The sequence below is a fragment of the Convolutriloba macropyga genome, chromosome 3, assembly GCF_964194025.1.
Source record: "Convolutriloba macropyga chromosome 3, txConMacr16.3, whole genome shotgun sequence".
In the NCBI taxonomy this organism is placed as follows: domain Eukaryota; kingdom Metazoa; phylum Xenacoelomorpha; order Acoela; family Convolutidae; genus Convolutriloba; species Convolutriloba macropyga.
The window spans coordinates 5,542,784-5,556,309 of NC_134470.1; the positions used below are offsets into that span (position 1 = coordinate 5,542,784).

The 13,526-nt window shown below is 35.1% G+C and overlaps 1 protein-coding gene across 1 annotated transcript in view; it reads left to right on the top strand.

Annotated features, from left to right (window-relative positions):
• The first annotated feature begins 3,983 nt into the window (after positions 1–3,983).
• Positions 3,984–13,526, top strand: part of LOC142335924 (uncharacterized) — an 82,265-nt gene continuing 72,722 nt past the window's right edge. The window contains exon 1 of the mRNA XM_075384313.1: positions 3,984–4,111. Coding sequence (XP_075240428.1) covers positions 4,075–4,111 — 37 coding nt within the window. The 5' untranslated portion in view covers positions 3,984–4,074. The remainder of the gene's footprint in view (positions 4,112–13,526) is intronic.

Sequence of the window (13,526 nt, forward strand, 5' to 3'; positions counted from 1 at the left end):
CCCTTAATTTTTCCAGTAATTTTCAGGTAAAGTTGAGGTAAGTTGAGGTATGGCAAAACTACCTGAACGTTTCAGGTAAGTTCAGGTATTTTTTCAGGTAAATTTACCTGAACATTTTTTAGTGTGTAGGAAAATAACAGAAATTTTGACAAAATTGATTCCTGCTTTATCAGAATTTGTGCAGAATAATAAATGCAACTCATGTTTGTTTTCGTTTTTTTATTTTTCTTGCAAGTTACCTCTATTAATTGATAGCTTTGCTTTTAAATGTTTTCAGCATTTTCTCTAAAACTTCAAAATTTATTAGGACAATTTCTCCGCTTTTCGGCTAATTTCTCCCCTTTTTCGGCTAATTTCGGCTAATTTCTCCTCATTTCTACCCATTTTTTTCGGCTAATTTCTCCCCATTTTCAGTTCACATTGACACATTTCTGGTATATTAGAGTTTGACCAGTACCATTTTTACATTACAGGAGCTACAAAAAATGATGTTTTTATATGAAAAGTTATAGTTTAAAGTTAAAGTTATGCTTTTAAAATATTTCCTTTCAGTTCCTTTTTTTCCTCACGGCTGCCAACAAAGAAATAATTAAACTTTATTCATTTCGATTTTAATTTTTGTGAAAGAAGTACCTGGTTTGTTCTGACGTTTTTGATAGTTATTTTTGAGTGATTTTAGTGTACATAGTGACAGATTTCTCAGATTTGTAATGAGGTTGCCTAAAGTTTTCCATTCTTCTAAGTTATTTTGGTAGCTGAGACTGTTAATTTTTTAGACAAAACCCTGATCGGGACCGGGTAATTATCTTGCAGGAATGTGTCAGATTCTGCCAGATAGATGGTCATCCTCCAAAATATGGTCGAACTGCATTTTAATTGGTTAATAACTTCTAATCTGCTCAAATTATTTTCTCAGGAAAATATTTCCACTACAATTGTCGTGAGGATGTGATAAAAGAGTACATTTTTTAATATTTAAAACAAGTCTTGATAAAAAGTTGCTTTTTATAATGGTTTACTGAGTTACTTTTCCACAACTTTTTTATTTGTTTATGTTTCACGAAGATAACTTGACATACTTATTGCACCTCAATAAAAAATTGATATTATAGGAATCTCACAAAAACTGTTATCTTTGATATTCCGAAAAAACTAGTTATACTGCAAGATCCAGGCACAAAAGAGGGTCTATTGTAAGAAAATGACAAAAAATTGTTATCTTGTAGTAAACTGACAGAAAACCGGTTATCTTGTAGTAAACTGACAGAAAAACGGTTATCTTGTAGGAATCTGACAGAAAACGGTTATTTTGTAGGAATCATGAAATAGATGGTTATCTTATAAGAATCTGGTGGAAAAATTATTATCTTGTGAGAAGCTGCCAGATTCTGCCAGATTCCTACAAGATAATCATCCATTCTCGACTAGTGAATATATTGAAAAATTATTTAATAGTTTCCTTAGAGTGTACTGACCTGTTGTGTACTCTATTTTACTTTTCTATGAAATTTCTATTCTACTCTTTATCAATAACGGTAAGAATCAAATCTGCTTTCTCTTGATCAATTTTTAAAATTCGATCCGCTTGCTGATTTCACAAAAAAAATGCAAACAAAAGTATTTTTTCTTATCTTTTCGTCCGAAATTTCTGAATCCAACTAATAGTTCATTGAGTTAGAGAAATACTTGTTCTTAAAATGTTTCAAACTTTTACCTTAAGCTCCAAATACTCGTAATGTTCAAAGTTTTTTTATAACTAGAATAATAATAATTTTATATTACATTATAATTATATTTTTCATAATTAAAGTTTGTTTCCAACTGTAGGTTTGTTCACTCTGTTAAATTAGTGTTTGTTTTAGTAGTTTTTCACAAAGCTTGACCTATTTATTCAGTTACGAAAATTTCGCTGAATGTGCAATTTTCCTTCCTCATTTTTACTTTTCTATATTTAATATGTGTCTCCCTTTTCACAGTGTTTGTTGTGTAATTTTCTGGAGCACATTGTTTGATCAATTTTCAAAGAGTTTTTCCAATTAATGTTTTACTAATAGATATCTAAGATAAGTTACGTTTTTATTAGAACTTTGGATTCTTCTACATTGAATAGAATCAATTGCTGTTTTAGACCTTTCATCTTGTAATCATATCGGGCAGAAAACAGTCCTTCTCTGTTTTCATCATTTCCTTGATTGTAGTTTACGAATTACTTCACCATGTTTTTCGTTTCATCCAACAGATTTATGTTTAATTCAGTCTACATTTGCCTGTTTTTCAAGTTCTGCGAAAATGAATTGTTGAATCAGAAGGAAGACTTAACTCTTGTAGTGCCTATAATGACAGATCTTTCAGCTTTGTATTGAGGTTGCCTTAAGTTTCCCTTTTTAAAAAATTCCATAGCTGAGACTGTTAATTTTTTAGACAAAACCCTAGCCGGGACCGGATGGTTATCTTGCAGGAATGTGTCAGATTCTGACAGATAGATTCTTATCTTTCAAAATCTGGCAGCAAAATGATGATCTTGCTTGGTTCTACCAGAGAACGGTTTATCTGACAGAATCTACCAAATTAAAGATTAGCTGGCAGAATCTGCTAGAAGAATGGCTATCTTGCAAGAATCTGGCGGAAAAACGGTAATCTCGTAAGATTCTGATTAAATGGAAAGAGTTCATTCCGGTTGAGATGCCTTATAATTGGTTAATAACATCAAATCTGCTCAAATTATTTTCTCAGAAATTTCTTCCCAGTGCATTTGTCGTGTCGATGTGATAAAAGAGCACAAAAACTGTTTTAATGTTTCAAACAGTGCTCGATAAAAAGTTGCTTGATATAGGGGTTTACTGATTTACTTTTCACAATTTTTTTATTTGTTTATATTTCACGAACAGTACATAACGCCTCAATGAAATATTGATATGATAGGAATCTTAAAAAAATTGTTAGCTGATAATCGGACAAAATTAGTTGTACTGAAAGACTTAAGCACGAAAATGATTATATTGTAATAATCAGGCACAAAAAGTGTTATATTGCATTAACCTGGCAGAAAAATTGTTATCTTGTAGGAATCTGTCAGAAAAATGGTTATCTTGAGAAGCTGCCAGAATCTGGCTAATTTCCCTTTTTATTACAACTTTGACTTCTTCTACTTTGATAAGAATCGATTATTGTTATCAACGTTTCATTTTGTAATCCTATCAGACAGAAAACAGTCCTTCTCTGCTTTCATCATTTCGTTGAATTGTAGTTTACAAGTTTTTCCAACAATTTTCGTTTCATCCAACAGATTTTTGTTTAATTCAATCTACTTTTGCCTGTTTTTCAACTTCTGCGTAAATGAAATTTCACATCAGCAGGACGGCTTAACTCCATCCTGTAAGTTGTCATTTACCTTTCAAAGAGAAGTTGCTCAAGAAATAAGTGACAAGCCATCGGACATTTTTTTATTCAGGATGTAGGTTTGCGCAATAACAAAAATTATTAGGGCAAAAGGCAAAACAAAGTATTTTGCTGTAATGCCGAACAATGATTTTTCGGAAAACCCAAAATTTTTTGTTTTGTCCCTCCTTTTCTCAAACATGAGTTAAAAATTTGAACGTCAATTTAAATACAGTTGTCAATTACAACTTGCATTGACCATCATTTCTGTTACAAGTTGCATTATAGATTTATTTCGAACGAGAACCACAATTTATCTACGTTTTTAGCTCATAGAGAAAACATTTGACGTTAGAACATGCAGGCCCGTCTTACCTGAAACGCACAGACCCTGTTTGCGGAGCCAAGCAGCAGGCTCAGTAGCTAATTTAGGAACTTCGACAAAATTATGGAAATTGGGCAATTGGTTGGTAGAGGCAACAATAATTGTTCAAAACCTGCAACAGAGGTGAAATAATAGCAAATCACAATCAAGGTGAATTTCGACCATGACTTCAACCAAACAAGGCACAACAAAATCAATCATTACTTTTAAACAGGAAATTCGAAGAACAAATATCAATGTCAAATAAAATAACTGTGTTCGTTGCCGAATAATTAACCTTACGTTCAGCTTTACAGTTTAGGAATCTCAAAATGTCGCATAAATATATTCGCGTCTTTCTACTTTCAGGTTTGTTAATAAAACTATGTTTAATTGTTTAAAAAAATTGAGCAAACATTAAACAAGGGAAATTTTTTAAAGTTGTTTTAACATAGAAGAGGCCATTTTTTCACTCTTTGAATCTCAACCCATATTATGATTGAATGACAATTATTTGCATTTGCTATATGGTTTTTTAAATACACTGCTTTGGTTTTTATTTCACCGGTTTTAAATAAACGTATTGCATAATCAGTATGTATAAAGCTTAAGCAAAATCGTATGTGAAAAACGATGTTCAATTAGTCAAAAAATGACATGTTTAAAATTCATGATATCCAGAAATTTTTACGTATATCAAGAAACAGTGATTTTTCAGAAACGCGACTAACACATAATTTTTCTGTAAAAATGACTTTTTGAAAAAAAAGGGTCTTGAAAAATCTTACTTTCGAAAAATTGTAAGTCTCAAAAGCAGGCTTAGGTACGAAAAAAATTTTAATTGGCTTTTGGTTTCACTCAAATTTGCAGCCGACCCTCAGTTTTTGCGTTGACTACGCTCGGATGCATTTCTCAAAAAAAAAGATTTTACCAGGTTTTTTGGGAGAAAAACTTGATGGCGTGATTTTCAAAAAAAAGAAAAATTTCATTAAAAAACACTTTCGAAATTGGGTTGCAAAAAAAGACTCCAGAGAAATTGTCAGTGCTATTGTTGTGATATTACGGCAACACAAACATACTTTCTAATGCCATGTTCAACAACAAAGTATCAACGGCAACGCATTTTCCGTATTGCAGAAACAAACTTCTCAAATATCCGGAACAGATTTTGAGATTTGCAAAAACTTTAAACTTGCAAGCACTGAATTTGTTGTTTCTAAGTTCCTGTTAAATCAACAGACCTTTAGTAAAATTGGAATATTTGGAAAAAAATCGGTTCTGCCTTCATTTCTTTTTAAGTTTTTCCAGAGAATAATTATTAGTTTAAAAGCTCCTCAAAAACAGTAAAAACAGTTTTGACCTTGCTCGACTTAAATCTACTCGAGGTCTGAAGGAAAAAGGTTCAAAGCAAGATGGAAATGAGTTCTAGAACTTCGTAATCAGCAATTTCTTTTGCAAGTTATGTATCTTATGTACCTTTATCCGAGTTAATAGAACGAAAAGTTGTAAGATATGAAAAAATGTTTTTCACTTTTTAAACAATTTTACCATGACGATTTTTTCATAACAATTTTGAATATAGGAAATTTGTAACGAGCTCAATCTAATTTCATCTGAAAAACTATCACGAAGAACTCCACGACTTCCAGAAAACTTTGCAAACCCGGAGGTTGGTGGCAGAGCAAATCAGCGCTGAATCAGTCTAAAGACATTCTGTTTTTTAAGATGGCCAGTACTCTGTTCATGTCACTATTTACACTGGCCAGTCTGATTATTGAGTTAAATTTACTTCATGAAAAATAATATGTTCAGCTTAACTCCCGCCAACAAGGTTTGCTTTACATGCGATTCGAACTTCCGCGTGGGTACTTGCAACATTTAATTTGCGTAACATGTCGTAACCACTAAGCTAAATGGGTTTTGTGGTAATTGCCTACAAACTAGCTTATATATAAATAGTGTGTATACTAGTATAGTAATTACCAGTTATAAGCTACAAAATTATGACTTTCTTCTGCTCAGACTTAATTTTGGGTTATGAGTAATTTTCAGACTATACAGGATAAGTTTAGCCTGGGTGAACTCTATGACCTCAAAATAATCATTAAGAAGAAATACTGAACATAAAGAAACTTAAAATATTCTGGAGATACCATGTTTCAGAACTGAATTAAGTGTTTGCTATTGAAATGTGCTTGTTCAGCGCTGAAAAGCTCTGCGACTCAAGTCCGGGAATGCGGATGCATAAGTTTTGGACAACAATTTTAAAATGTTTCATTATCGACGGCCTTTTTACTTTTCATTTCACAACCACCCAGTGAAATGCTTTTAAATAGCGTCTAATTAAGATAGGAGCACGGTTCTGCTTTTGAAATATGAAATGCTGGACAAAATGTTGACAAGTTGGGTTGTCATTATTTATTTTGACACAGACGACGTTTTTAAAGAAAGATTTTTCTCGAAACTAGAGCTAAATATAACCGACTAACGTCAGTCAAATTTCTCTTATACGACATGTCAGCAATTGACGCCGTCAATAGCCTGCTGCCGCTTAGTAGGGCTAGCTTAAGCCGAGTTCAGTGGATTAGGAGGAGTGAACATTGTGGAGGGGGAGGGGAGTGATAAGCGTGCGCCAGCGGGTCTCGATTGGAATAAGATTTGGCATAGGGTGCGAAGTGGATGCTGGAGGACGTGGTGCGGAGGAGGAAGTCAGGTGGAATAATGGGGTGATAGCATACTTAAATGCTATTCGTCCGTAAGGCTCTAGGAGACCTTAATGGCTGGGGGTTTTAGTGTAAATCTCGTTTTTGAGGACAAGAATTCAAATGGTCGGACAAAAAGCGGTCAAATGAAAAACTATTCGTACGACAAATTGCATAAACAAGACCAGAATGACAGCGATTATAGCTAAAATACTCGTTTGAGAGCAATTGGTAAGTTGAGTGCTTTCAGTAATTGAGTAGTTTAAGTTTGCATAAGTCTTGACGTTCGCTCATCAAATAATTTACCGAGGTGTTATAGAGATATTCAAATTTGTTTTCACAAACAATTAGTCTTATGAAAAGTTTTGTGAAAACTTCTCCGAGCCAAACTGATTTAGACAGTAAAGATTGTTATAAGAAAAAGAAATAAGCTAAACTCTATTCTGATTTTTTGCAGAACTGTCTTCATAGGGGGGCTCTTACCTTGGTCCTTTAACTTTGCAAATCTTATAAGATCCTATACGATTCTTAGATAAAGCCGCCAGAAGAAATGTTTTAAGGCCTTATCAAATGATTCCTTCATTCCTTATAAGATTTGTATTTTCATTCCAAAGAGCAAATTTTGCAAAATCTTGCAAGAAAGATCCACTGTCGTGGTCGGTAATTCAGGTCAAACGAATTCAAAAAGCTGAATTTTAATTTCAAATTCGAACCGAGGTAAATTTAATTTCCTCGGCTCAAATTTAGATTAGCTAAAAGCATTTTTACTTTGTTGGCTTGTTAATAAATCTTGCTTCTCAATCCTGTCTTTGACTTTCTATCCGTCAGATTGAGGTCTTTGGATGACAGAATCAGATTTTTAAAGAGGGGAGTAATTGATTTCTAGCAAGTGATTGATAGATCAAATTAGACAAAATTAGCGCTAAGACAAAATTACAATTGTAACCTAATTTGATTTTGTGGCCATTAATTATCGACATAAAAATAGAATTCGTAAAATAATTTTTGATTTAGCTTTTTGAAACTTAACAAAGACTAACCTATAAGTATCTTGATAACATTTCAATACCATCATATCTTCCCTCCTTTTTTAAAGAGATTGTAGCTCATTGGATAGTCAAAGTTAGGAATTCAGGTTGGACGAATAATGTATTCAAGCTCTTTCTGATGATAAATTTTGCAGGAGCATTCGTTGCCTTTTCATCGGCCTTGAATAGAATGGGTTTGCACAAGTTAAAATCTGCTGTTGCTGGTAGTCCTTCACTGCGTCCCAGAAGTAATTCAACTAGAGTTTTTACCATAATATTTGAAGTGTTGCGATATATCATTAATGCTGGTGTGCCCCAAATAAAACGTTTGGATTGGGATCCATGTTTGAAGCTCCATTTTCACTTCCTGAACTTCCCTTTCAGCCGGTAAATTAGCTCCTGGATCACATAGGCTTATTCTGCTTTCCTAAGTCTCAGGGACTCTGTTTGATAACACTACTTAAATTTTCAAGATCATTAGCAGACAGTAAAATTTTCAGTTTTGCTCAATTTTCAAAGATTTGACTAAATTATACTTCAACTGTTTTCGAGGCTCTATTTCCACACAAAACCCCCATCAATAATCAGTAAGATGTTGTCCTGGTCGTTAACAAAACCGCGTTCCATGTGAAATAATTCCCAAACGTCGGCTTCTAGCCACGTAAGGACTGTCTTTCACAAGCTATGCTTGTTCATTTGACAACTTTAGGGTTTACTCACCAAATGTTGATTGAACGTCGTGGTTTTTACCACGCCACACGGCTATCATTTCAACTGGGGCTTCAGTTTCATTCATATGTGTTTTTGCCCACAAGCAAGTATCTGAAATTAGGTGGAACGGAGTGACCGACACTTCTGGAGTTGATTCCATTGTGTACGGTCATTGCATCCTTCAGATATTAGAATCCTTGTTTCTGCTGCCAAAAGATGTTTTCAATTGCCACGTTTGACTCGTTTTATTATTTCCATGAATAGTCTGGTTGACTTATGCTTTCTTCTGATTTTTATTTGGGTAACCAAAATACTCTTAATGAGTTAAATGTTTTGATTGCGAAGCGCACTCTATCGATTTCAAAATCTAATCACCTTAGATCATCCGCGTAGGGTATCTGCTCACCGGGGTGTACTTCCACCCAACGTCGAAGCACATCAGAGCTATTGCTTATCTGGTATTTCTAGCTGATACTGTCTTTGGAATCTCCTCCTCTGGTGCAAAGCGATTTTGAATTATTTTTGGTTTTTTGTAGGATGGGTTGTCTTCCAGGAAAAAATTACTTTTATCTTTTGACCGAAGAGACAACTGCCAGTACTTCCTTTTCTGTTTTTCTTGTTTTGCTCCACTTGAGTTAGTTTCCTCGAGAAATGTGTTACTGGATGTCATTCTTACGAGTTTGGTCTATCATTGAAAGCAATGGCGGTCTCCTGTATTCGGCTCATGACTACAAGTATGCTCTTTAAACTTCTTTTTGGTATTTCCAGAGACCAGCACATCGTCTTGAGTGCTCATAACACACTTGATTCTTTTGAGCGTTGTTTTGCTGCAACTCTGTAGGAGTGAGGAAGAGTATTTCAAACCTTAATGTAGTTAGCGATGTGTTGACTATGCATATATCCTTTTGCAGCTTTGCCAAGTTCACTTTTATATTAAGCGCCAGTACTTCCAATGCACAGGGCCCATGAAGATTATGGATCATCGTCGCCTGCAAAATTGGTATTGGGGCAGCCGGCGTCCAAGACATTCCCATTGATATGCAACTCCTAATCAAAAAATCTCCATTCTCCAATCTTTTTCTCTGCCATATAGTTGGTGATGTTTTGGTGACTCCTCTTGGCTCCAGAGGCTCCAGTATGCTACCTTTGACCATATATTCGAGCTTTTTCTGACGTTTTTTTTGAAGAAGTAATAATTTCTAGAGGTAATGCATGGCTAAAAAACATTGGCTGTTTTCCTGGAAATATTTTCACACGAGCTTTGTTAACCTTCTAAGCAGCCAGATGTTCGGTTGTGATGCTGTTCACACCGTGCTTGGGTAGAAATTCCATTCAATTTGTCCAAATTCTTCATTAGGCTGAACAACTGCTAATGGCTTTTGTGAGTACCAGCTGACTTTCCATGCAATGTCAAAGGTAAGGAATCCGAGAAGCGTTAATTTGTGGCTGTCATAAGCATCAAAGGTGCCTTTTTTCACCATCAAAGTCAAATTTACCAAGCTCATTCCAAATAATAGAAGATTTTGTTCCGCTATCTGCTCTTGTTTCTAAATCCATATTAAGTTTTTAATTATTCTTTGAAATATATTCCTGTCTCTCAGAATCGTTGAAGATTTGTTTTTCAGCATAAAAATTCCTATCTCCGATCTTAGAAATGCTTGCTCTGAAGAAATGTTTATTCGTCACATACTTTTTTTGTTTTTCATACTGATCCGATTTTGTTTGGGGTTTGCTTCTTCTCATTTTTGAGAAATACCCAAGTTTTTTGGCGTTATTGTTTTTTTTATTAGGGCTGGACAAGAGTGTGGCTGATCTCCAAATCTAGTGCAAAAAAAAGTTACTCTTGTTTGTTGTTAATTTTTCGGATTTTTACCAAGCTTCTTCCTCCAAAGTAATTGGCTCATTACCTGATCAACAACTTGCAAACGCCGTTACCTTGTAGAGCTTTGAACGTTAAACTCTCAGTCATTTCAACAGCGGACATTGTTGTTTTGTTTAAAATGTCATCTTGTTCTCTAGGTTTTGCGTTGTTCCACTTTTCGCAACAAATGACATGATACGCGCAGCACAGGATTCAGCCTTCTGCTTTTTTATCTGCTGCTCGGTGGTCTGGACTCCATTGTCTTGGTAGGTAACAGAGGTCAAATTTTGTTCTATTTTTCGCAACAAAAATTTTCAATAGGTTGATTTTAACTTAAATTGAAGCAGTTTATTGAGGAAGAAGTCAGGGGAATAATGGGGGGATCGCATACTTAAATGCTATTAGTCCGTAAGGCGACCTCTAGGAGACCTTAATGCCCTGTGGGTTTTAGTGTAAATCATGTTTTTGAGGACAAGAATTCAAATGGTCAGACAAAAAGCGATCAAATGAAAAACTAGTCGTACGACAAATTGCATAAACAAGACCAGCATGACACCGATAATTGCAAAAATACTCGTTGGAGAGCAATTGACAAGTTGAGTGCTTTCAGTAATTGAGTAGTTTAAGTTTTATAAGTCTTGCCGTTCGCTCATCAAATGGTTTACAGAATTGTTATAGAGATAATCAAATTTGTTTTCACAAATAAATAGTTTTATGAAAGATTTTGCAAAAACATCTCCGAGCCAAACTGATTTAGACAGTAAAGATTGTTATAAAAAAAGAAATAAGCTAAATTCTATTCTGATTTTTTGCAGAACTGTCTTCATAGGCGGGCTCTTACCTTGGTCCTTTAGATAAAGCCGCCAAAAGAAATATTTTAAGGCCTTACCAAATGATTACTTCGTTCCCTATAAAATTTGTATTTTCCTTCCATATAGCAAATTTCGCACAATCTTGCAAGAAAGATCCAGTGTCGTGGTCGGTAACACAGGTCAAACGAATTCAAAAAATTGAATTTTAATTTCAAACTCAAACCGATGTAAAATTAATTTCTTCGGCTCAAGTTTAGATTAGCTAAAAGCATTTTTACTTTGTTGGCTTTTTAATAAATCTTGCTTCTCAATACTGTCTTTGAATTTCTATTCGTCAAATTGAGGTCTTTGGATGACAGAATCAGATTTTTATAGATGGGAGTAATTGATTTCTGGCAAGTGATTGATAGGTCAAATTAGACAAAATTAGCGCTAAGACAACATTACAATTGTAACCTAATTTGATTTTGTGGCCATTAATAATCGACATAAAAATAGAGTTCGTAAAATAATTTTTGATTTAGCTTTTTGAAACTTAGCAAAGACTAACCTCAAGTATCTTGATAACATTTCAAAACCATCATATCCTCCCTCTTTTTTTAATGAGATTGTCGATCATTGGATAGTCAAAAACGAGAATTCAGGTTGGACGAATAATGTGTTCAAGCTCTTTCTGATGATGAATTTTGCAGGAGCAGTCGTTGCCTTTTCATCGGCCTTGAATAGAATGGGTTTGTACAAATTAAAATCTGCTGTTGCTGGTAGTCCTTCACTAAGTCCCAGAGGTAATTCAACTAGAGTTTTTACCATAATATTTGAAGTGTTGCGATATATCATTAATGCTGGTGTGCCCCAAATAAAACGTTTGGATTGGGATCCATGTTTGAAGCTCCATTTTCACTTCCTGAACTTCCCTTTCAGCCGGTAAATTAGCTCCTGGATCACATAGGCTTATTCTGCTTTCCTAAGTCTCAGGGACTCTGTTTGATAACACTACTTAAATTTTCAAGATCATTAGCAGACAGTAAAATTTTCAGTTTTACTCACTTTTTAAAGATTTGACGAAGTTATACTTCAACTGTTTTCGAGGCTCTATTTCCCAATACGAGAGCTTCTATCCACACAAAACCCCCGTCAGTCATCAGTAAGATGTTGCCTTGCTCGTTAACTTAACCGCGTTCCATGTGAAATAATTCCCAAACGTCGGCTTCTAGCCACGTAAGGACTGTCTTTCACAAGCTATGCTTGTTCATTTGACAACTTTAGGGTTTACTCACCAAATGTTGATTGAACGTCGTGGCTTTTACCACGCCACACGGCTATCATTTCAACTGGGGCTTCAGTTTCATTCATATGTGTTTTTGCCCACAAGCAAGTATCTGAAATTAGGTGGAACGGAGTGACCGACACTTCTGGAGTTGATTCCATTGTGTACGGTCATTGCATCCTTCAGATATTAGAATCCTTGTTTCTGCTGCCAAAAGATGTTTTCAATTGCCACGTTTGACTCGTTTTATTATTTCCATGAATAGTCTGGTTGACTTATGCTTTCTTCTGATTTTTATTTGGGTAACCAAAATACTCTTAATGAGTTAAATGTTTTGATTGCGAAGCGCACTCTATCGATTTCAAAATCTAATCACCTTAGATCATCCGCGTAGGGTATCTGCTCACCGGGGTGTACTTCCACCCAACGTCGAAGCACATCAGAGCTATTGCTTATCTGGTATTTCTAGCTGATACTGTCTTTGGAATCTCCTCCTCTGGTGCAAAGCGATTTTGAATTATTTTTGGTTTTTTGTAGGATGGGTTGTCTTCCAGGAAAAAATTACTTTTATCTTTTGACCGAAGAGACAACTGCCAGTACTTCCTTTTCTGTTTTTCTTGTTTTGCTCCACTTGAGTTAGTTTCCTCGAGAAATGTGTTACTGGATGTCATTCTTACGAGTTTGGTCTATCATTGAAAGCAATGGCGGTCTCCTGTATTCGGCTCATGACTACAAGTATGCTCTTTAAACTTCTTTTTGGTATTTCCAGAGACCAGCACATCGTCTTGAGTGCTCATAACACACTTGATTCTTTTGAGCGTTGTTTTGCTGCAACTCTGTAGGAGTGAGGAAGAGTATTTCAAACCTTAATGTAGTTAGCGATGTGTTGACTATGCATATATCCTTTTGCAGCTTTGCCAAATTCACTTTTATAATAAGCGCCAGTACTTCCAATGCACACGGCCCATGAAGATTATGGATCATCGTCGCCTGCAAAATTGGTATTGGGGCAGTCGGCGTCCAAGACATTCCCATTGATATGCAACTTCTAATCAAAAAAATCTCAGTTCTCCAATCTTTTTCTCTGCCATATAATGTGTGGTGTTTTAGTGACTCATCTTGGCTCCAGAGGCTCCAGTATGCTACCTTTGAACGTATATTAGCGCTTTTTCTGACCTTTTTTTGAAGAGGTAATAATTTTTAGAGGTAATACATGGCTAAAAAAAACATTGGCTGTGTTACTGGAAATAATTTCACATGAGCTTTGTTACCCTTCTAAGCAGCCAGATGTTCAGTTGTGATGATGTTCACACCGTGCTTGGCTAGAAATTCTATTCAATTAGTCCAAATTCTTTATCAGGCTGAACAACTGCTAATGGTTTTTGTGAGTACCAGCTGACTTT